General features: G+C 47.4%; 2 protein-coding genes and 1 long non-coding RNA gene across 9 annotated transcripts in view; 2 read left to right on the top strand and 1 right to left on the bottom strand.

The window, feature by feature from the left end:
- Positions 1 to 343: 343 nt before the first annotated feature.
- Positions 344 to 13,796, bottom strand: TMEM138 (transmembrane protein 138). 7 transcript variants are annotated; one of them, XM_014555421.2, is made up of 6 exons: positions 13,215 to 13,350; positions 11,381 to 11,647; positions 10,132 to 10,303; positions 8,938 to 9,013; positions 8,559 to 8,667; positions 344 to 1,186 (listed from the first exon to the last, which is right to left on the bottom strand). In XM_014555421.2, exons 2-6 carry the CDS (start codon positions 11,506 to 11,508, stop codon positions 1,183 to 1,185), a joined length of 489 nt encoding a protein of 162 aa, XP_014410907.1. In that variant the 5' UTR covers positions 11,509 to 11,647; positions 13,215 to 13,350; the 3' UTR covers positions 344 to 1,182. The 7 variants fall into 7 exon arrangements, with proteins under 7 accessions (XP_014410907.1, XP_032345440.1, XP_006173234.2 ...); XM_032489549.1 differs by lacking the exons at positions 344 to 1,186; positions 13,215 to 13,350 and adding exons at positions 5,874 to 7,420; positions 13,668 to 13,796; XM_006173172.3 differs by lacking the exon at positions 344 to 1,186 and adding an exon at positions 5,874 to 7,420 and having other exon boundaries at positions 13,215 to 13,746.
- Positions 5,749 to 22,847, top strand: part of LOC116666495 — a 20,375-nt gene continuing 3,276 nt past the window's right edge. Inside the window, exons 1-2 of the long non-coding RNA XR_004323387.1 lie at positions 5,749 to 5,833; positions 16,901 to 16,903. This is a non-coding gene — a long non-coding RNA (uncharacterized LOC116666495). The remainder of the gene's footprint in view (positions 5,834 to 16,900; positions 16,904 to 22,847) is intronic.
- Positions 13,794 to 22,847, top strand: part of LOC102508714 (cytochrome b ascorbate-dependent protein 3) — a 9,929-nt gene continuing 875 nt past the window's right edge. Inside the window, 8 exon segments of the mRNA XM_032489553.1 lie at positions 13,794 to 13,934; positions 14,083 to 14,263; positions 16,211 to 16,318; positions 17,302 to 17,500; positions 19,768 to 19,976; positions 20,624 to 20,778; positions 21,488 to 21,563; positions 21,565 to 21,645. Coding sequence (XP_032345444.1) covers positions 17,317 to 17,500; positions 19,768 to 19,976; positions 20,624 to 20,778; positions 21,488 to 21,563; positions 21,565 to 21,645 — 705 coding nt within the window. The 5' untranslated portion in view covers positions 13,794 to 13,934; positions 14,083 to 14,263; positions 16,211 to 16,318; positions 17,302 to 17,316.

Raw genomic sequence — 22,847 nt, 5'->3', positions numbered from 1 at the left:
TAATCCTTCTTTCTTTCTACTTACTTTGAGTTTAATTTGCTCTTTTTCTACTTGAAAACTTAGACCATTGGTTTCAGATCTTTTTTTTATGATCAATACTCAATTTAATTACCAATTTCTCAAGGATTTTTTAAAATTGAAGTATACTTGATTTACAATGTCACATTAGTTTCTGGCATACAGCATAGTGATTCAGTTATATATATTCTTTTTCATATTCTTTATCACTATAGCTTATTACAAGATATTGAATATAGTTCCCTGTGCTAAACAGAAGGAGCTTGCTATCTATTTTATATACAGTAGTTAGTCTCTGCTAATCCTAAACTCCTCATTTGTCCCTCCCCCCTCTTCTTTTTTAATAAAAGCTGCGTCATATGCATTTTAAATGTTGTGTTTTCATTATTATGCAGTTTCTGACTTCTCTTATGATTTCTTCTTTAATTTATGATTATTTATAAGTGCATAATTTAACTTCTAAATATTTAGTGGTTTTCTGATGTGGCAGTTATCAACATATTGCTCCTTAGCCCCAGATTCACACTTCGATATCTATTCTGCAGTAATGGACTAGAACTGTGAGCATTTCTCCCTTCCGGTGAGCATGATGTTAGATTCTGTCAGTAGAGGGCACTGGATGGACACTGCAGGAAAAAGGGGGCTTTTCTTCCTGGTTCCAATGTGCTGGGTTTTCATTTTTCTTGCCCCTGCCTGTCTGTCATGTGTGCATCTGTGTGGGGACATCCAGAGGTGCTCCACCCCAGCAGTGTGCCAAGAGGAGGTGGGCTCAGTGATCTCTCAGCCCCAGCCCAGGCCTGGTGATCACCTTGCCACAACCTCACACCTGCAGCAGCATCCTGACCCCCTGGGTACCCCAGCCCACCCGCCTTAGCTTGCTGCTCCGTCAGAAGGTTGTTTCTCAAGGCTTTCCTGGTGTGAACACCACACGGTCCAGACTTTTCCCTTGCAGTAGTGCCTCATCTTGGTACACCCACCCACCAGCCTTGGTGCACTTCATAAAACTGAACTTTCCTGGGGTCCTCCCAACAGAGACACGGTGTGCTCCTCATGGCATTCTGTACAACATTGCTTCTGATTAAGATACTCACGTCACAGCAAAGAAGTGCGGCAGTCGGCATAATTATGCCTGTGGAATTAACTGGTCTCACCACACATACTGCATCACCTGGAAGAAGGCAGTTTAATTGAAAAGTTGAGTGGCTTACCAAAGGCTCAGTTCTGGCACCAGCAGGGAGACAACACCCTGAAAGGATGGGGGTTCTAATTTACAGAATGAAGTATATCTTTGAGTCAGAGACCATTACAGGGCGTGGTCGTCCCCCTGGCCAGCATACATGGGTCCAGGCATCAAGGGATGGGACTGGGAATGACTCCTCTCACTATTATACCTAATAACCCACCTGCAGAGTTTTTGCCTCTTATCCTGAAAAATTTGAGTCTGCTGATTTGGACATCTTTGTTCCTAAGTGAGTCTTGTTCCACAAGGAGACAAAACAACGGTACCATTGAACTGGCAGATGAGACTGCTACCTGGCCATTTTGGGTTCCTTATGCCACTAAACCAATGGACCAAGAAAAAAGGAGAGGAGCAGGTCCAGTCTATTGGCTAGAGTGATTGGTCCTGAGTCTCCTGGGGAAGTTGGGTTGCTGGTCCTGAGTCTCCTGGGGAAGTTGGGTTGCTACTACATAACGGAGGCAAGGAAGACTATGTTTGGAACCCAGAGGACTCCTTGGGGGTACCTATTAGTATATCCATGACCCCGCAAAAGCAGGACTCAGATCCTTCAGGAATGAAGGTTTTGGGTCACTCTATCAGGTAAAGACCTCAGAGCAGCAACAGAAGCTCTACCTGAGGGCAAGGGAAATATGGAATGAGTATTGAAGAAGGGAGTCATGAATATCAACTATGACCTTGTGACCAGTTATAAAAGTGACCAGTTACAAAAACGCTGTGGTAGCTTTGTGTGTGTTTCTTTGCTCCTTGTAGGCATGTTTATTTGTATATACTGATCATTTTCTTTTTTGCCTCTTCATTTACAATTTATTGGAGGTCAACTTTATATTTTAGTCTTTAGGTAATAAAACATTTAGTGGGACCCTGACAAAATTTGTGGAGCAATTAATGTAGCTGGCTATGGATACAGTGACTGTTGGCACTGTATGTCTTCTCATGTTGAGGGGAGCGTGAGAATGTCACTTTTAAGAAGGATAGATATATATTGTTAGTAGGAATATAATATGTAAGTTCAGTTATGTATAGAGTGGTGCACGGGAGCTGAGTAGCCAAAAAGATGGACGTTAGCTTCACATTCACCCTTCAAAACCTGTCCTGCGGTAACAGACTGGACGAGCATTTCTCCCCTGCAGTGAGCACAATGGCAAACTTTGTCAGCAGAGGGCGCTGGAGGGATACTGGAGGAAGGAAAGGGCTTGGCTTCCGGCTCCAGTGAGCTCGGGTTTGCTTTTCCTTGCTCCTGCACGGTGGTCTATCACTATGCACAGGGACATCTAGGGTAAATGGTGGTGCTCTGCTCTAGCCACATGCCAAGTGCACACACTCCCTCGGCAACCTCAGCACACCTGGTCCAGGCCTGGTGACCACTTTGCTGTGGCCCTCCTGTCAAGGACACTGCGTACTCCAGGCCTTGCACCTGTGGCAGCTCCCTAACTCTGTGCACTTGCCCCCTCAGCCTTGTTTACCTGTGCCCTGGACGGTGTGTGTCCACAGCAGTGTCCCAACTCCCTCCACACGTCTGCCCACCGACCTTGGCTCTTCTCCCCAGAAGCTTGATTCCCCTGGTCCGCCATGCCCTGTGTGGCCATCCTGCACTCCAGGCCTTGTGCACACAGGACACTCCAACTCTTTTGGAGCACCTGCCCAACAGCCTTGGCTCACCTGTGCCCTGGAGGGTTGTTTCCTGGGATCCTCCCTATGTGGACACTGTGTGCTGTGGGCCTGGTGCCTATGGGTCAGGTCCCTACACTCCTGAATCATCTCATCAGCCTCAGCTTGCCTGAGTCCTGGAGGGTTGCTTCTTGTCTGGCAGCTGTGAACTGGCTCTGGCCTGGGCAGACCAGTGAACTTGTCCATCACCCAGTGGGCTGCAGTGAGGTCTGAACCCCAGCCTTGGGAGTGGGGGACCCTACCTTGGGTACTCTCCCTCAGCCCTCAGGTAACTCTGTTTTTTTTTTTTTTTTGCAGGTCTAGCCCTTCAGGTACCGTTTTAGAGTTCTCTTTACATCTTTATAATTCCTTATAATAATTTAATGATTCTATATATTAAACTTGTCATGTTTAAATTACTGTGTGGTTTCTGTTTCCTAATTGGACTTAGACTGAACCACTGAGCTCTCTTACTGTTACTGATGTCTAATTCCACTCTGTATTGTCAAAGAGCATACTCTTTACCCTTTTAAATGTATTTATTCTTTTAAATGTACTGAGAATTGTTTTATGGCCCAGCATTTGATACATAGCGGTCAATATTCTGTGTATGTGAAAAAAATTTGTATTCTATATATGTATTATAAAGAAATTCATAGGAAAAGCATTTTAAATAGTCTATATTTACTCAGACACTATTTCTGATGTGTTCCATTCCCTTCTGAGGACCTGAATTTCCATCTGTTATCATTCCCCTTCAAGCCAAATAAATCCTTTAACATTTCTTATAAGGCAGGGTTGTTGGCCACCAATTCTCTTAGTTTCCTTTTATCAGAGAACGTCTTTATCTCAACTTCTTTCTTGAAGTATATTTTTGGTAAATTTAGAATTCTGAGTTGACCCTCTTTTTCTTTCAGTATTTTAGAGATGTTACACTCTCTTCTGGCCTCTGATTTTTACTGAGAAGGCAGCTGTTAATTGTTGTTCTTGTGTATGTGAGGAACCGAGGAGATGAGGCCTCTTGCCACCACCCGTGTGAGTGAACCATCAGGGAAGCGGGTCCTACAAGGCTCAGCCAGGCCTTCTGACGACTTCAGCCCGTCTCCACTGAAGCTTCATGGGAGACCCTGAACCACCTAGCTAAGCTGTTCCAGGATTCCTGGCCCTCAGAAAATATGAGCTAATAAGTGTTCATCACTTTAAGCCACCAAAACCAAATAAAACTGTGTTATGTGTTGTTTTTCTCTTGCTACTTTCAAGATTGGCTCTTCGGCTTTAGCTGTCAATAATTGACTATGATGTTCCTGGGTGTGGCCTTTCTGTGTTTATCAGGGTGGGTTGTGGAGTATCTAAAATCAGTGCATTTCTTTCATCAAATTTGGGTAAATTTTGGCTATCTCTTTACATTTTTTTTTCTGCTCTTTTCCTTCTGTTTACCTTCTAGGACCCCAATTACATATGTTTGACTGTTTGATTATCTGACTAGTCTGTGAGACTGGATCATCTCTGCATTGGTGTCAGTTTTGAATGTTAAATTGTGGAGGCTCTGGCATCTTTTTGTCTCCAGAGAGTGATGGTTCCTTTACCAGGCGATTAGCTCGGGTGGATACAGACTGCAAGTCACACTTACTGAGTGGCAGCTCCAATCTTAGCTGAGCTGAGCTGCACTGAGTCTGACTTGCACATTTGTGGTCCAGAGCTTGGGCGGAGATGTGGGCAGACAGGACTGGAGCGTGCCCCCCTCTTTGGCTCTTCCTTTCTGGACTCCCATCTCTCTCTCCAGTGGCTTCAGCTGCCCTGGCTCAGTACTCTGGTACTGTGATTTTCCACCAGCATATTGTATACACCACTTTGTCAGCTGCCAAGTTACAAGCAGCAAAAATAGGGAACTTTCTCTGCATGATTCTCTTCTGAGTGTGAACTACCCATCAAACTTTCTGCTTCCCTTCATTTTCCAGTGTCTTCAAGTAGCTGTTTTTCATATTATGTTCGTATTTTACAGCCATTATTTGTGGAGGGGTCATTCCCACAGCATCTTAACTCAGCCATTATTAGAAGTCCCTAGGTGTAATTTAAATGGTTTCTCTATTTCCTCCATATTTCCCTCTATTTCTTGAGTACATCAATCATAGTTTAAACTCCTTGTCCACTTTCTCCAATATTTGGCTCACCTGTTTCTATTTTCTACTTTTACTCTGATTTTAAGTAATGTGGTCCTCTCTTGTTAGTGATTTTTTAGATCCAGAAATTGTGTATAAACATTTACAGTGTCTCTAGATGTTTTTTCTTCCACTCTTTCCTCTGCTAAACAGAATGGGGGCCGATCACCCTAGTCCACTCAGGGACTATATGGTTTGAGGCTGCACTGTGATTTTGATAAGCCTCTGTCTACCTGTTCCATCTTGTTCCTAGTAAGGAGTCCTCCCAGGCTTTCAACTGAAAACCCGGTGTGTTCACCAGTCCCCTCCCCAGGTGGGTCCTGAATTCTCATCATCAGCACCATAAGCCTGCCCCAAAACCTAGTCTCCTTGTCGGAGGTTTGAGGTTTAGCTTTCTATAGCCTCTTGCCCTACACAGCTTCTGAATTTGGTAGCTATTTTGAGGAGAAATGTATTATGTTTTTAAGACTCCTCCAGTCCCCAACTTGGTCCTTCAGTGTTGTGGACCACTGAGCTCACCTGGCTTCTCTGGTCCCCGCCTACAGCCCTCTTCCTGGTTAAATGCCTGGATTCTTAGCCTCTTGCTCAAACCCAGAATCAACAAATGTTCCCAGGGGAAAATCTGCAAATTGTCAGCTCATGTTTTCTATGATTCTACTTTAGAATTTGGGGCCCTTCAATCCTCTTTCCTTCAGCAATTTCCTCAGGCCTTTTAAAAAGACAATTTTTATATTTTATCTAGTTTTTCTGGTTCCTGACTGAAGCACTGGTCAGCCAGAAGCAATTCCAACCTACTAAAAGTCTCTAAGCACTTTTAAAGTGTTTATTTTCTTCCACTGGTCTCTGAAAACTGTCCCCGAGGAGTCAATTTACATTACATCTTAAAAACATATTCCAATTGCTAAATGAAAAAGAAAAAAGAAAACTATTTTATGGCATATTCCTCATAATCACAACTGTATAAAATATAAATACATACTGTCACAGATTTGAAATAAATGACTGGGGTAGGATATGGCAATTTTTTCTTTTGTAAAAATATTTCTGGAGACTTGGATGGTGGGCAAGCCCCTGCCCCACACTCAGGACCCCGGTGGGCCCAGAGGAGGGCCAGCACTGGCTGCGCGCCCAGGGACGGCAGTGGTGGCCACCGTGGCACAAGGTAGAGCCCTGCAGGTGCCTGTGCCCCTTTCCCGGGGCACCTCCTGGGCTGGCGCCAGGGTGGGCCTGGTGCTCTGCATGCTGCCAGCCCTGGGGCTGTGGAGCCAGCAGGGTGGCTTCTGCAACAGCGATAAAAAAAAAAAGTTCCCGAAATGTTCTGTCATCCATAAGAAGTCTATTAAGTACATGTAGATTGTCAAGGAGGGGAGGGGGAAGGAACTCAGTGGCTGAGATGTAGCAGTGGGAAGACTAACTGCATAAACCTTTTCATAACTTGAATTTTGTATCATGTGAATGAATTAATTACTAAGGGAAACACACACACACACACACACACAGACCCTCCCAGAGACCCCTAGGGCCACAAAGTGCCATTTATACTGAGAGTGAGGAAACAGGCATTTGGTTGTACTCACTAGCTGCAAAGGCTACAGAGAACAATCTGGCCTTGATTCACTTTGGGGCATAGAAAACTGCCTCTTTCAGGGTTTGTGATGAGCAAAGGGGACTATAATATTTCTTTAAAAGCTTTTATGAAAAGATTCAAAATTGGGCTGTTGTCATTCTCCTTTTTAGAGATGAAAGTATGGTAAGTATAGACAGTAGCTTGTTAAGACTTTCTGGATCACTTCTTCTGATTATAGGATACGGGATCTTAAGTATTTTCTTTGAACACTATACCTTTTCTTTTAAAATAGCTGATAAAATATTGTCAGCACAGTTGATTACAGTCTCTCTTTCCCCAGAACTTCATTCTAGGCTTCTAAACCAGAGGTCAGCATACCACGGCCTGGGGGCAAATCCAGCCTGTTTTGTATTGCCCTCAAGTTAAGATTAGATTTACATTTTTACATGGTTGAAAAAAAGAAAAAAATAATCTGTGACACAGTTCATCCATTTACCTATTATCTCTGGCTGCTCTCCTGCTACAATGCTGGGGTTGAGCAACTGCGACAGAGACCACATGACCTTCAAAATCTAAAATATTGACTATTTGGCCTTTCACAGAAAATGTTTGCCAACCCCGGGGGCTAAAGTGTCTCAGAATAATGAGTTTCACAGAGCAGCTTTCTGGTGGGCTAGCCTGGCTGAATTAGCGGCCCTCCTGTGCCCATGTCTTTTACCAGGAAACTTGGTGGTGCTTTCCAGCTCTGACACTGGGCTCAGTCACGCGAGCGCTTTGGCCAATGGGAGTCTAAGAGACACAAGACAAGACATGGGATTGCACCCCAGGGCGAGTTCTCCTGCTCCTTGGCTACCCACTGCTGTAAACAGACCCAGGCTAGTCTGCTGGAGGGTAAGTCATGTGAAGCAGAGCCGGCTGCCCGGTCATTCCAGCTGAGGCCAGCCTAGGTTAGCCAAGAGTCAAGGATCTCACGATCATTGCAGCTGCCTGGCTGACCCACAGCTGACCACAAACACATGAGCAAGCCCAGCAAAAATTACCCAAACCCAGCCAGATCAGCTGAACCCCAAGACTCAAGAGCCATGGAACTGTTTATTGTTACTTGCATTGAAGTCTGGTGGTGGGTTTGTTATGCAACATTATCCTGGCAAAAGAAAACTGACACTATGGGCACATGAATTTTAAAAATGTCTTTTGCCAAAATAGGCTAGGGAAGATTTTTACTCTTCTAAGGACAATTTAGGGCTCCAATGGGGGGAGGTGGGGAGAGACTGAATAAAACGCAGACATCTGGAACTCCAGGGATGGAGGTGGGCATCAGATTACATCTTGAATTTCTGCAGAAGTATCTTGCACTCACAATGGGACTCAATAAATATTTAAATAAATAAATACGTGCTCTGTGGTTCAATCTGCCCACTGGATCAAGTAGATGCCAACGCTAGGGCTTGGCGTGCCTCTTAACCATGAAGACATCTAGCGAGGCAGAGACTCTATCATTTATGGAAAAGAATTTATTTCCTATTTATAAAATGTAAAAAAAAAGTACCTTGGGTATAAAATCTAAATCTCTGAGGTGTGATAGTTAGGACCACAGGAGCTGGGAGCTCCTTCTGTACCAGGCTCAGTGAAAAGCTTCCCAGGGGTAAAGCCACGGAGCCCTCTGTGCGGAAGACGGGTGGAGGCAGGAAAGGAAAGGGGGCAGAGCTGCGGGAGGAGCCCAGGAAGGGACCACGCACTGCAGTCTGTACTGGGGAACACTTTAATTTGCTAGAGGGAGGATCTTCTTTCTCAACTGGCCTGAGCCTGTACTAGGAATGTCAAGTTCCTTCCTAGTGCATGGGGCCAACCACCCCCTCTGCAGAGCCACAAATGTGGCTTCTGGAAGGAAGGAAAGGCATCCACCAGTGTGACAAGAAGCGATCACCTTCGGACTTGCATGAACTCCTTGCGCAGCCACAGGGAGTCCTGGTAGAAGCGAGGATCGCCCAGTCTCACGGCTGTCCGCTTGTAGAAGTAACAGTATAACACCGCCACTGTGGACAATAAGCAGGAAAGAAGCCTCAGGGATGCTCCTGAGTGTTTGTTTCAGGGTGAGAACATCACCGGATGCGGCTAAGGGGCCCTGCCTTGTGATTTCCCGTAATTCCCAGAGAGGGCAGAGGGCAGTGGCCTCTCCTGCTCTTGGTGTGGCTGTGCCACTCATCCCACGCTGGTGGGACGGGCTGGGAAGCCAGGATCAAGACCCTTGCTGCCAGAGCCATAGGTGGGACCAAACTGAGGCCTGGGGTTGCTCTGGTCCTTACCTAGTCTCTGGAATACAAATAACGTTTGAAGTCCATCTGTCCAGACAAAGCGGTTGGAGTTTTTCCAGCGTAAGTTCTGAGGGAGATGAGGAGACACAGAAGGGTTAATGGCCAGATGGGGCCCTCACATCTCCAACTTGGTTAGCTGCAGAGATGCCGCTTGGTTTAATATCAGGCTAATCTCACCCCCACTTCTTTCCACAAGCGCAAGGACTGCTTCTCAAAGGAGGCTCACGTTCCCTTTTAACCCTGAGGAGGAAGTCTGAACTAAGCCGTTTATTCCTTTTCACTCTATAGCCTTTGCCTAGGAAAAAGGATACACATCCTCTCAGGGGTTCAGCAGGTCACTGTCTTGCCTTGAAAACCTCAGGCTCAGCTCCTGTCAGATAAAGGCTTGGTGTGTTCAGGGTTTAATCAGATTAACAGCTTCACAGCACAAAGCCGGGACCTATTTTGGCTCCAGGGACCAGCGCAGAGACAATCCTCTTCGGGAAGCACACTGGGCACTGCTCTGCTCATTTCCTGTGAGCTCTACTTCTCCCCGTGGACTCACAAGGGCAACTTAATAGGACATTTAGTCTGAGAAGGTGGCTTTAGTAAAGCAATGACTAGGGACCCCTGAAGTTTTAATGTGTTCCCTCAAAATGAGTACATGAGAAACACACGAGATCCCCAAAGAGATGGAAGAAATCTGAAACCATGAAAAGTGGATCTGCTTTGAGGCCTATGTTAGAACCAAAGGGAGGCATTCTGGGGGTTGGTTCTTCCAGGGTATGTGATGGGGATGCACCTGAGGGCACGAAGCACTAAAGGGTGAGCAGCACTCCTGCTTGGCTAGTTCCCACGGGACACAGATGCCTAAGAATACCCTGTAGCAACACTTACCTGCCCAAACAGTCAATGATGAAACAGATTCAACTTCCTGTTTTAGCCCTGGGAGCCCTGTTTGGGGTAAAAGTGAACTGAACGTTCCAGATGTGTCCCTGGACACTTGGATAAGGCTGTTCTTCAACATATAAGGTTGGGCAAAAGTGCCTTATGAAATTCTCACGTGCCTAGTTCCAGGATGGACCACATTCACTTCACCCATTTCTTATCAAGATTCTGTGAGATGTGAAAGAATGATGCGGGGTTCCCAGAGAAGAGATAGTCCTAGCCCTTTAAGGATTCAGGAATTCAGAGCTTGACTCTTACCATGACCCAGACATGAAGGGAGATGCTGAGTGCGAAGTACACAGCTGTCAGGGTGATGGTCCCTTTGAACTTATGGAAGAGAAGGTTGACCAGGCCAGCCTGGAAGACGAAGGTGTTGAAGAACATGAGGAAAATGATGATGATGTTGAAGAGGACTGCAATATCCTGGATGCTGCAGACACAGAAAACAAAGGACAGCCACATGGAGGCCTGGGGAGGACCCAAGAGCCAGACACCTGAGGTCTATCCTTACCTGTGATACAGTCCCCTAAAACCGCCACAGAGGGAGCGTGGGCTTTGGGCTCCAAATGACATGAAGCTAAAACTACCTGCAGGCCCCATCAGTTGAGTTGTGTCTACAAAGCTTTCCTGCTGACACTCTCAACTCAAGAAAGCTCCGAGGCACCCGTGAGAAGAAGCTAGTTTCCTGCCTGTCACATAACCTGGCCCCGCCGGACATCTTCCTCTAGCAAGAAAGCAGTGCACTCTCCCTGCTCTGTACAGAGCTGGTGCCTTAGTGCCATTCCCGTCTCAGGTCAAACGTCCCCTCTTCAGAAAGACTTTTGTTTCAACCCTCTCCCTAAAGTAACCCTCCCTTCCCCAGCCCAGATCCTTTATAGCCATTGTATGATATTTATTTCTATTTGAAATTATCTTTTTTATCTTTTTGTAATGTATTCATTGTCTCTCTCCACTAGAATGGAAACCTAATCAAGGCAGGAACTTGTCAGGTTTACCACTGCAACTAGAATACTGGCTGGCTGGCCAATGAACACTTGGTGAGTGAAGGAAGATGGAGGCAGAGCTAGGATTCAGATCTAGGCAGCCTGTTTTCTGTTTAGAACTTGTCTCGTGGAGACTATAAATCATTGTGGGAGGGAAATGCCAATAGCTTCCATCCTATGGGATTCACATATATTAATAATACGATTATCCTTTTTACCTGCCATTTTGTAATCCTCTTTCACGGCAAGATAAGATAGTATTTCTACTTGCAGGTGGAGAAAATGGCAGGGTCAGCAGTCTGACCCTCATTTTCTATGTGCACAGCTCCCCGAGTCCCAAACTCTTATTCGAATTCTATAAAAACAGGCCCTGTGACACATCTATGGACCACGGAATACCTAGGACACTGCAATTCTATTCTCCCTGACGTTTCTCTCTTAATAACTTTAAAAGGCTAAATCACGATTGTCAGGGTCTTCAAACTGCTTGGGTTGAGCTGTCCAGTCCCAGACACTGAACTCACATGAAAAGTACCAGCTGTATGACGGGAGCCATGCGGAGCAGCTCCGAGAAGGAATTGACAAAGAGATCATATGACAGCAGCAGGAACTGCAGGGAGAGCACCAAGCTATAGTTACTGGTCTGGAGCATCTTCCTTCGGCTTTCTTGGGCCCCCAAGGTAACATTCCACAGGTCCCCAGAAAATAGCTCCTGGTACTCGTCCAGGCACTGAGGGAGAAGCTGTAGTTCCTGAGACTCAGAGCTGTCTCCCTTGCTTTAAGACAAGGGCCTGTTGAGACAAAAACAGAGGTTAGAAATTCATTCATATAATAAATATTTACTGAGGACCTACTATGTGCCAGGCACTGTTCTATATACTTGAGATACATCAGTGAACAAAACCAACAACAAAAAAACCCAATCAGTCCCTCTTTCCAGGGACCCTTACCCTCAAACCTTACTCCATACCTGGAACCCTCTAAATGCAGAACTCTTTCTACTTCTGAATCCAAAGGAATCATGGGATACTACAGTAACATGTAACAATACTAATTCTAATACTAATTGCAACAGTAAACATTTGTATATCACTTAGAATATATCAGGGGACTATTCTCAGCCTAACATTGTTTAAATCTCCCCAAAACCCCATGAGGTAGAAGATACACTATTACTTTTCCCATTTTACAGATAGGACAATTGAGGTCCAGGAAGGTAAAATAATTTGTCCAAGGTCACAGCACTAGTAATTGGCAGAGCTAGGATTCAGACCTAGGCAGTCTAGGTCCAGAGTCTGTGCTCTTAACTTCTGCACAAAGTTACCTTTTACATAACCTGACAGACTTATACATAACTAGGCAGGGAAAATGTTGCCACAGGAGAAGTGGGAAGTGGTGTAGGCAGAAAAAGCTGAGAGGAAATAGTGCTCTCCTGCAAAACTTAAAATTTAAGGTTACAGTAGCAACACAATGGCACCAGGTAAGGGGAGATGGGCCTTTATTTTTATCTATTCCAAGACCCAGAAGCTGCTTTGGGGGCGTCCTGTGATCCCCTCCAGCTGGATCAAACCTATAAACAAATTTCAATATGCTTTGAAGTGTTACAGAATGATTAAATTAGCATCTGCAAAATATCTTACAGTTTACGAACTCTTTTCATATTTCCTTATTTAATTCTACACCCATCTTGAAAAAGAGCTGATATTATGCTTAAAACCCCATTTTACACAGAGGCTCTGAGAGGTTAAAGAAACCTCGTTCACCTCACCTGGTGGAGAAGTCCCACCTTAGTGGATGTACGAATGTGGTTTTCTCTGAGCCGGGTCTCCTTATTCATCAGATAATATTGATAGCTCTTACCTACTTACTGGCAGGCACCATGATAAACTTGTCACCAAGATAATTTCCTTTAATCCTCGCAACTGCTCTGCAAGGTGGGAAAGAATTATCCTCATTCTACAGGTAAGGACACAGGGTCAGAGTTCAAGTCATTCCTCCAAGTCCGGTGGTGAGCAGAGCCAGGATTCACAACTGAGTGTGATACCAAAACCCGTTCCCTTAGCCACTACCTCACAGGGCACCAAACGGGGCTGTTGTGAGATTACATAGAACCGCCCACCGCCATCTCTGGAAGGATGACCGTCTCGGGTCAGGGCAGCGGTGATTCGCAAGGTAACGAAGCGGTCATCTCAGTCTGTCCACCGCTATCTGCCGCGTTCCCTTTGTCCCCAGAGCAGTTTCCTCACCCTTCCCAATCCACTTTAAAATGGGGTTGCCTTAGCAAAAAACTAAAACCAAAACAACAGACAACAAAAATTTCGACTTCTGGATACTTTCCCCACTCCTCATCACTCTCACCTCAAAGGCCCAACGTCGGTTGTCATGGGGACACCATCCCAGCTTCCGGAAACCGGTTTTAAATTCCGGAAGTAGATGGCGGACGCGGGCTCAGTCTGCGCCGCGCTATCCGCTTGTCCTCCGCTTTCTTTCCCCGCTCTATGGCTGGCCAGGCCGCCATGTTTGGGCCACCGCTTTCCTGGGCCCACCCTTCTCCCTGCCTTTCCAACGACGCCGCGCCCTGCTCCAGAGCTTCCAGCTGCCGACCAAGGCCTCCCGCTCACCCCGCGCGCGGCCTTGCCGAAAGCCAGCCCCTGGCGAAAGGCTTCGTGTTAGCCCGAATATTTCCGCTTCCATAGAATCGAGGGGCTGGGGGATGAGGGACAGGGCAGACCCGTGACGGTGCTCCTTGTCTCGGGAACCTCAGGCTTGGGAAAGAAGTGCCCGCGGAGGAACTGGAGTTGGGGTCGGCACCTTGGCGCACGGGGAGCCGGTGACACAACGGCTGTGGACTTCATTTCCCAGGCGGCCGTACGCGCGACCGGAAGTACCGTGGGTCTATAAGATGACGGGGTAGTCCCGCCTGTCGGTTGTGAGGCAGCAGTGTCTGGTGGTGGCAGGCGTTCGTCCGAGTCTCTCACTCCATCTCCCAGGAGCCTCGGGAGCCGCGTTTCCGCCGCCGGGTGGCAAGAGGCGGGTTTTGGAGACCCCGGCACCCTTGGGTCCCACTGTGGTTCCGGGGTGAGAAAGGGCCCGGGCTGGGATTTCAGGGACCTGGGTTCGAGTGCTGGCTCTGCTACTGCCTTTTTGCGCTGTCGCGACCCCTCGATCGGGCTCAGTTTTCTCTTTTAGGAAATGGACACCGTTCTCCTTGCCCTCCCTTCCACAGGTGTTGATTGTAAAAAACGAAAGGTCTTCGGAAGCTGCAGTAAGCAGGCGGAGCCCCTCGCCTTAATTTTCACCCAAGGAAGGGCCCTTGGTCCCGGGGAAGGAGTCAGGGATCGATCCCTGGGTTCCTGGAGCGGTTCTCCGGACACTTGAGTCAGACCAGAGCACAGTCCTAAGGGCAGGTCTGTAGTCACTCTGGTGTCCTTGCTTATCTACCCCCTGACTGGAATTTAGGGCCCCTCACACCTGAGTCCCTGACTTTACAGAAGCTACGTTTGAAAGTGAGGAGCCCTTGGAGCTGAGGGGGAGTGAACCTGGAGTCTTGAACCAGCTCTGCCATTCACCGTGGCCAAATCACGTTCCCTCTTTGAGCCCTAACGTTTTTGATCTGTAAAATAAGAGTTTAGGACTTGAGTCCTACGTCTGGTTCTCAGAATTCCTAAAGCCCTAACCATTCATCTGGGAAGGGAGAGCAACAGACTAACTTTCTGTTCCTTTATCTGTTTGTAGTTCTAAGTAATTGTGAGAGTTTGGAATAGAGCCTTTTCCCAAAGGCTAGCGCTGAACAGGAAATACCCATGTCCGACCCCGGGGCCTGATCTGTTTTAGTGCAGCCTGGGAGAATCCTTTCTGCTAAGGAATTGAGTATATTGGGTTGGAGAGTAGACTCCTTAGATCGCGGTCAACAAATGTGACCCACAGGCCAAATCTGGCCCACCTAAATGGTTTTTACATTTTTAAGTGATTGAAAAATGGAAAGGATATTTTGTGACATGTGGAAATGATATAAAAACTGAAATTTCAGTGTCCGTAAATAGTTTCTTGGAACACAGCCATCTTTGTTTGTGAAGGTATTGTTTATGACTGCTCCTGCAGTACATTAGCAGAGTTGATGATGTAGTTGTGACAAACTGTATGGCCTGTGAAGTCTAAAATATTTAACATTCTGGCACTTTACAGAAGTTTGCTGACTTCAGTCTTAGACTGGGGCTCTACAGAGTGGGGGCAGAATAGGAGAACAAATCATGGTGAGCACATTCTGAAATCATAGCACTTTCTGCTCTCTTAGAACAAATGAGAGGGTATTCTTAGCGTTTGGATTGCAATTGTCACTGCATTCTTCCTTTTTCTGTCCTTTTGCTCTCTTATTTTGGACAGAGGGAGGGTTCTTAGGTGTACTTCGCACAGTAGAACATTCCAGCCGTCTGTCAGGAAAGTGTCCCCACTGTCTATTCTAAGTCTGTCCCAGAGCAGTAATCTAGGACCTCTTTGGGGAGAGGGGGGTGCAGTACAGTTTCTTGGATTATATTCACTTTTATTTTTTCCTTTTACCAAAGGAAAAAAAGTGAAAGTAGATATTGTCCAAGTGGATGGCGCCTACTGATTGAGAGCTCCTTTGTGCTGACACTTCACTGGGGCGGGGTGGGGGGGTGACTGAAAATCTTGTGACCTGAAATTTCCACTGCTCTTATGGGAACTAAAGGGGCAGCTCTGAGGTGGGGTAGTAAATCTCTGAACTCAGTAGCTGGGTCAGAGCTAAAAAGGAGGAGACATGATTTTCTCCCTCTGACCTCATGGAAGCTTATTTTTTCCCCTAGACCTCAGATCTTGCTTTCTCAGAAATTACTGCCAACTTGGATCACCGTGTGAGAGCTCAGCCTCTGTTTCTGGTTAGGGGGACACTGGGATGGAGAGAGCTGTCACAGCATGGAATTGGGACCACTGAGAGGCCTGGGCAGGCACAGGGAAGAGGCCATGAGCTTCAGGGTTTTGTTAGTAGTTAGGATGAGATCACATGACTACTCCTACAGTACATTACTAAGAACATTATAATACTTCACTCTCACAATGTCCGTACGTACATTTTCTCCCTTGACCTTCTGACAGCATGTGGTCAAGGAAAAAACATGAGCTTTGGAACCAAATAGACAAGAGTTTGAAATTCCTCACCCACTAACTGAGTCCAAATGTATTTAATCTTTCTGAGCCTTAGTTTCCTCCTCTATAAAATGGGGATAACTCCCCCCAGGGTTGGCAAGAGGAGTAAATGGGATCGTGTGTGATGGGATGGTGTGATGTCTGCTCAAAGCTGCCTTTCAGTAAATTCTATTGCCATGCCTTTCTTTCAGATGAGAAGTCTAAATCCTACAAATGTTATGTGATTTGCTCCAGGAGGCTCAGTACATAAGAACTGGAGTCCAGGTCATCACTCTCTCAGTCTACCACTAGGTGTAAAGGTGAGGAATCAAGTGTTTTATCTCCTTGGGAGTTCTTGGCTAGCTTAGGGGACTCCTCTCTGTTAGCTGGTTCAGATGGAGGGGTGTTGCTGCAGGAAGCCAGTGTGTCGCCTTCTTGGTGTGAGTCCGTGGGGCAGTGTGCCTGCCTTGAGAACTGTGCCTAGGCTGAATGCAGGGGCGTCCTGTGGTTGCTGCCAACCTGCATGCTTTTCAACCCTGGCTTTTCAGAGCAGCTTCTTAGGGGGCTAGGCATTCACCATGCCTGAAACCAGAGTTGGTTTCTGAGTTTACCTCAGAACTTTGGTCTCTGAGTTTATGTGGAAACCTCAAAATAAACTTGCTTTCTAGACCATGAGTTCTTGCTTCCTCTCTTCTCCTCTGGACTTTCCCCAGAGAAGAGAAAGCAGAAGTTTCAGACAGCTGAGGGCTTTTGCCCACTTCAAGGTGTGGAGTATGGGGACTCAAGAGAAGACCTATCTTATCCCCCAGGGGGAGGATTAGCCCCCGAGTCTGGGGAAGAACTTTGCTGTAGAAGTGGGACCCCGTTGCCCTTCCCCTGGCTAGCTTAATAGCAGTGTGAAGATCGTGATTTTTGCCTCCTTATGTTAGAACTGAGGGCTTGGGCATTTGTGTGATCTAGCCTGGATTTTGATTTCTGTCCTTTTTGCAGGGAAGGGTGGTAATTCTCTACCATCTGGTCCTGTGAGAGGAGACTAATCCCAGGCTATGGACCTAGAGCCTTGGCATCTGGCCACAGCAGAGGAGGCCTCTCTCCTGAGCTGGCTGCCCTGTACGCAGCCAGGTGCTGGGGTGGGGCCTCACTCATGGTTTATAACCAGAGATCAACTCCACCCAGCTTTATGGGGCAGTGCCCATGGCAGGGGAGCCACCCTTCTTGCCAAGAGCAGGGTCAACGTTACCTCCTTTAGCCGGCGTGTGGGGCACGCCTGAGCCAGCAGGGATGTGATTTCTGCTTCTTCTAGGAGTGCCTGATCAGAATGGCTGTGAGGTGGTTTTACCTGGCCGTCCTGGCACTGTGCTCCCTGGGCTTGATGTGCATCCTCTTCACCATCTACTGGATGCGGTACTGGCACAGTGGCTTTGCCTGGGATGGCACCGTGCTCATGTTCAACTGTCACCCGGTACTCATGGTTACTGGCATGGTGGTGCTCTACAGTGCTGGTGAGTACGAGGTCAGCAGAGGAGACGTGGTGTGGCCCAGGCCTGTACAGGGCAGAGCTCTCCCTCTCCAGGCCTGGCCTTTGTCAGTGTTGGCTTCTGGGCTATGGGAGTGGGGTGGGGTGGGTTGTCTCTGGGCCTAGGTGTCATTTGGAGGAAGAAGTAGTGAGGACAGGAGCATCTGAAAAGGGCAGCTTCACAGATGCTCTTGGATGGGGGCTGGCAAACTTTTTCTGTTAAAGGCCAGCTAGTACATATTTTAGTCTTTGCGAGTCCTGTCCAGCTACTCAGCTCTGCTATTGTATTGTGAGAGTAGCCAGAGGCAACACGGAAACACACGAGTGGCTGTGTTCCAGTCAGCTTTATTTATGGTGGTGGGGGGAAGAGAGAAGTAGGTGAGGGAGAGCAAGAGGTACAAACTTCCAGTTACAGAATAAATGAGTCACAGGTGTGAAATGCATGGTGTGGGGAATCCAGTCAGTAATTACATATTATCTTGGGATGGTGCCAGAAATAGACAGAAATGTACAGAAATATTGAATCACTATGTTACGTAACAGAAAGTAATATAGTGTTGTAGGTTAATTATAATTCAAAAACAAACTCATAGTAAAAGAGATCAGACTTCTGGTTACCAGAGGTCAGGTGTGGGGGAAACTGGATAAAGGAGGTCAGAAGGTACAAACTTCCAGTTGTAGGATAAATCAGTACTAGGAATGTAATGTACAATAGGATAAATATAATTAACAATGCTGAATGTTATGTATGAAAATTGTTAGAGTAAATTCTAACAGTTCTCATCACAAAGAAGAAATTTTTTTTCTATTTCTTTAGTGTTTTATCTATGTGAGATGACAAGTGTTCACTAAACTTATTGTGGTCATCAATTCATGATGTATGTAAGTCAACTCATTATGCTGTACACCTTAAATTTATTCAGTGCTGTATGTTAATTATGTCTCAATAAAACCAGAAAAAAATAAGTGAAATTTTAAAAAATTAATACGATTTAAAGTATTATTTAATATCAAATACGATTTGATTGATAATAGCACCCATAAACATTAATAACCTAGGAATAAATCTAACAAAGCTGTATAAGATTTCTACAGAGAAAAATACAAAACTGTATTCAGAGAAATTAAAGAAGCTCTAATAAATGGAGGGGTATACCACTGTGTAAGTGGATTGGAAGACTAAACATCATCAAGATGGAAGTTCTCCTGAAATTGTTTTGTACGTTGCTTTCAATCCCAGAGTCTCAGTGCTTATTTTTGTGAAAATTGACAATCATTTTAAATTATCTTGAAATGAAAAGGGCCAAGATTAGTCAGGCAGGTTTTGAAAAAGAGCAGAGTTGGAGGGCTTATTCTCCCATCTCTTCAGGTTTATTATAAAGTTCCTGTAATAAAGACAGTGTGGTATTAATAAGTGGACAGGCAGACAAGGTGGCACTGCAGAGCGGTGGGAAAGGATGTTCATTTCAATAAATGATGGTTGGGCATATGGAAAAAAGCCACTTTATTTACAAAAATAGGCAGGATTTGGCCTGTGAGCTGTAGTGTGCCAACCCTTGCTCTAGACAGCAGGAGGTTGAAGCCTCTCATGGCATAACCAGGTCCTTACAGGAGGGATCTGTGTACTCCTGCCAGGCCCATCTTTGCTCGACGTGTTCAGAGCTGGGCCACAGGGCCCAGGTGAGTCTCATGTTCTCCACTTGTAAAAGGGGAATATGATGACATTGATAATAGCAGCCCACCTTGTGTACATCACATACATCAGCTCATTTTGTTCTCACAGGAAGCTTGTCAGGTGGGCTCTATTATTGTCTCCAGTTTACAGAAGAGGAAACTGAGATTTAGGTAGAAGAAGCCAAATAGCTGAGAGGCAGAGCCAGCATTTGGACCTAGGTTTTAACCTTAAAGCCTGTGCCTTGACAGCTTTCCTCAGTTGTGAGAATTCACTTAGATGAAACAATGAATGTGACATTGCTTTTTGACTTGTAAAAGTTGCATTTATTGTTGTAATGACAGAATGGCATCCATGAGACCTGCTTCTCCCTTTTTTATCTGGTCCCTTCTCACCCCACTTCGTGGTTAATGGCTTTCCCAGAAATGATGCGGGGATGGAAGATGCTGAGGAGTGGATACTGATGTCCTAGCATTTCCTTCTTCCCTTGCTGGGAGGTTGAGATCACGTCAGGGTAATTCCCCTAACGTGTGGGTGAGCGAGTGGGAGAGGACAAACCCTGGGACTGCTCTCTCCTGCAGCGTCGCTGGTGTACCGCCTGCCCCAGTCATGGGTAGGGCCCAAGCTACCCTGGAAAATCGGCCATGCAGCCATGCACCTGATGGCCTTCATCCTGACTGTGCTGGGGCTGTTTGCCGTCTTTAACTTCCACAACCATAGCAAGATCCCCCATCTCTACTCTCTGCACAGCTGGCTGGGCATCACTGCCGTCTTCCTCTTCGCCTGCCAGGTGGGTTCTCTCTGTCCTCCTTTGGGTTCCCACTGCTGCTGGCAGCCGTGGGCTCTGGTTGGGGCTTCACTTGCATCAGCACCAAATAGTCCCTCTGTTCACTGCCTGGCAGTAGCCTCGCAGGACACATCCTGTAGAATCAGCAGTTTGAAAGGCTATGGGAGATTGGTGGTTCCCGCGTTCACCTTGTTCCCGCTCTTACCCCTCACGCTGCCCCTCTGTGGTCCCAGAGCACTCTGAGCTAAGTTTGTTGTAGCGCACACCACACTGACTCCGAATCATCACCTTCTCCACTCCCACCTCTCTCTCAACTAGAAGCGGTTCTAGACGGAGTGTTCTTATTTTGATGTCCGCTCTGTACAAGTAAGGAGTTTTGTGAGCCAGACAGGAAGGAAGCAGGGACAAACAAGGATGGCTGGGTTTGCAGGAGAGTTGGGTAGCTAAGCATTCCATGTAGGTAACATTCTTGTTTGTGTAAGAGAAACAGATCACAGTGAGGCAGTGAGGTGTGGTGCTGGCGCAATGCCTGGTGGGAAGTTCAAGCTGGGAAAGGGGTGAAGGGTCACTGACAGGTGGGGACGCTGGTGGGGTGGATGCCCTGGCGCACCTTTGGTCACAGTACAATCAGGTACTTCCTGTGTCCACAGTGGCTCTTGGGCTTTGTGGTCTTCCTGCTGCCCTGGGCGTCCTTGCAGCTGCGCAGCCTCCTCAAACCCTTCCACGTCTTCTTTGGAGCCTCCATTCTCTCTCTGGCCATTGCGTCTGTTGTTTCCGGCATTAATGAGAAGCTTTTCTTCAGCTTGTGAGTGGAGTGGGGCCCCCAGCTCTTAAGGTGTAGGGGAAAGAACAGAGTCCTCAAAAAATGCACTTTATAATCATAGGACCCATCCAAGGGAGGGGAGCCTTGGGATCGGGCTCCTTCCTGATCTGGAAGGTGATGGAGTCAGTCTTTAGGTTGAGATTAGTAAATTGGTCAGCAAATACTTATCCAGCATCAAATTGATTTAGAACCTAGTATGTGGCAGAAACTATTCTAAGCACCTTAAATTTAATCCTCTAAACACCCTACACATTGATAACGTGACTGCCACTGATAAATTAGGGGACAGAGGACAGAGAGGTTAAGTAAATTCCAGTAAAGGGCAGAGCTTTGAGTTAGAACTAGAGCCTGCATGCCTAACCATTACCCTTCTCCATTTTTTGAGATAGTTAGGGCACAGTGAAAAGCAAACAAGATTTGAGGTCAGACCTGGGTTTGGATCTTGGCTGTGCCATTTCGTAGTTATGTAACTCTGGACGAGTTCATTTCACCCCTGGGAGCTTCAGCTTCCTTAGGTACACAGCATCCTGTAGACACTGTTTTGGCAGAGCCTTAGAGGGTATGTTAACATTCCAGGACACAGGGGCCCCTGGGAAGCTTTTGTCATCCTCTGTTAGTGCACTGAGTCTCCCACTGGGCAAAAACAGGTGGAAAAGTTTCTTAAGGGCCCACACTGTTTTGTCATCTTCAGGAAAAATGGCACCAGCTTGTACTCCAACCTGCCCAGTGAGGCTGTCTTTGCCAACAGTACTGGGATGCTGGTGGTGGTCTTTCGGGCTGCTGGTGCTCTATATCCTACTGGCCTCGTCTTGGAAACGCCCAGAGCTGGGGATGCAGGCCGAAAGACAGGTATGGGGTCTTGGTCTCCCATTCCAGGTTGGAGTAGAGCCGAGTCTAGAGAAGGGTCACCCAGTTAAGGCTTGGGCCTCGCCGGGGAGGCCAACCCAGTAAAATGGGGGGAAACCAAGTAGCTGGAAGGTGGGGTGAAGTTGGCTGATGGGGAGCACCAGTAGCAAACCAGCACCTCCCAGCCATCACGGGAGGTGCAGCTGCTCAGGCTCGGGAGCCCCTGGGGGCCTGTCCATTGGGAGAGGACAGGGGTTACTCCCCTCCCCAAACTGCTGTGGTCTCATGAGGGGAAATGTGGTCCCAAAGAAGAGCTCGAGCATGATGAGGGCGTGTCGTAATTTCTACTTTTCCAGCTTTGGGGCTTATCTAGTGGGTGCCTGGAGACAAGCTGAGTGCCTGGGGCAGATTTTGTCTGTTCGAGGTACTTAGGCACCTAAGGGACATGGTGAAATGGGGTGTGGTGTGCATTGGTGGAGGGACTTTGGGCCTCCCTGAAAGATGCGGTGGTGTGGGCTGGGACTGACCCTGCAGGTTGGGGGTCTGTCTGAGCAGCTCAGGGCTGGCATATCTCCTGCAGGTCAGGGGCCATTTTGATGTTAAGCCACTAACCGGTGTTTCATCTGCCTGTCTTCCTAGGCCCTGTTGCGTGGTGGGGAGTGACACAGGAAGGGGTTCCTGGGAGCAGTTGGTGTGTGGTCCTGACTTCTTCAGAAGCTCTGCTCTCCCTGGGGCTCCTGTCCAGTTTCAGCAACAGACTTGCTTTGGGGTCCGGGCCCCACGCTCCCCTGGCCTCTGTTGGGCCTGCTCTCTCCACAGCTTGCTGCCCACCTGCGTTCCTTGGTGGCTTTGGCTTCTCCGCCCTTCTTGGCATTGACTTCCCAGGCTCTCCTTGCCCTGGCTGCTCACGATGCTCCTGCTCGTATGAAGTCAAGCCGATTTCCCCTTCTGGCCCCTTGGATGTGGTAGAAAACCCCGACGGCGCAGACGAGCTGGGCCTCCGGGACAGTCCGCACTGTGAGAAGTGAGGGAGGCGGCCTTCCCACCAGCCTTCCCTTGAGGCCTGCGTTTCGTGTGGGCCGCCCGCCCTGGGCCAGGCTTCACCTGCCGTTTCTCCATCCAGCCCATCTGGATGTGAGGCTGGGTGGGAACACGGCGCAGCGATGGGAGGACCCGGACGGCGCGGAGCCGCTCCCGCAGAGGCG

This window comes from Camelus ferus, chromosome 10, assembly GCF_009834535.1.
Source record: "Camelus ferus isolate YT-003-E chromosome 10, BCGSAC_Cfer_1.0, whole genome shotgun sequence".
NCBI lineage: Eukaryota > Metazoa > Chordata > Mammalia > Artiodactyla > Camelidae > Camelus > Camelus ferus.
The sequence above is the reverse complement of the archived record's forward strand: the minus strand, read 5'-3'. Positions and strand labels throughout refer to the sequence as shown.

Bases quoted from the DNA above. Each gene is read 5' to 3' on its own strand.
- TMEM138 (XM_032489549.1), bottom strand. From the start codon at position 11,508: ATGCTCCAGACCAGTAACTATAGCTTGGTGCTCTCCCTGCAGTTCCTG. The intron at 10,304-11,380 runs GTGAGTTCAGTG...CTGTGTCTGCAG, and splicing joins ATACAGCTGGTACTTTTCAT to CATCCAGGATATTGCAGTCC. The intron at 9,014-10,131 runs GTAAGAGTCAAG...CATCTCCCTCAG, and splicing joins CCCTTCATGTCTGGGTCATG to AACTTACGCTGGAAAAACTC.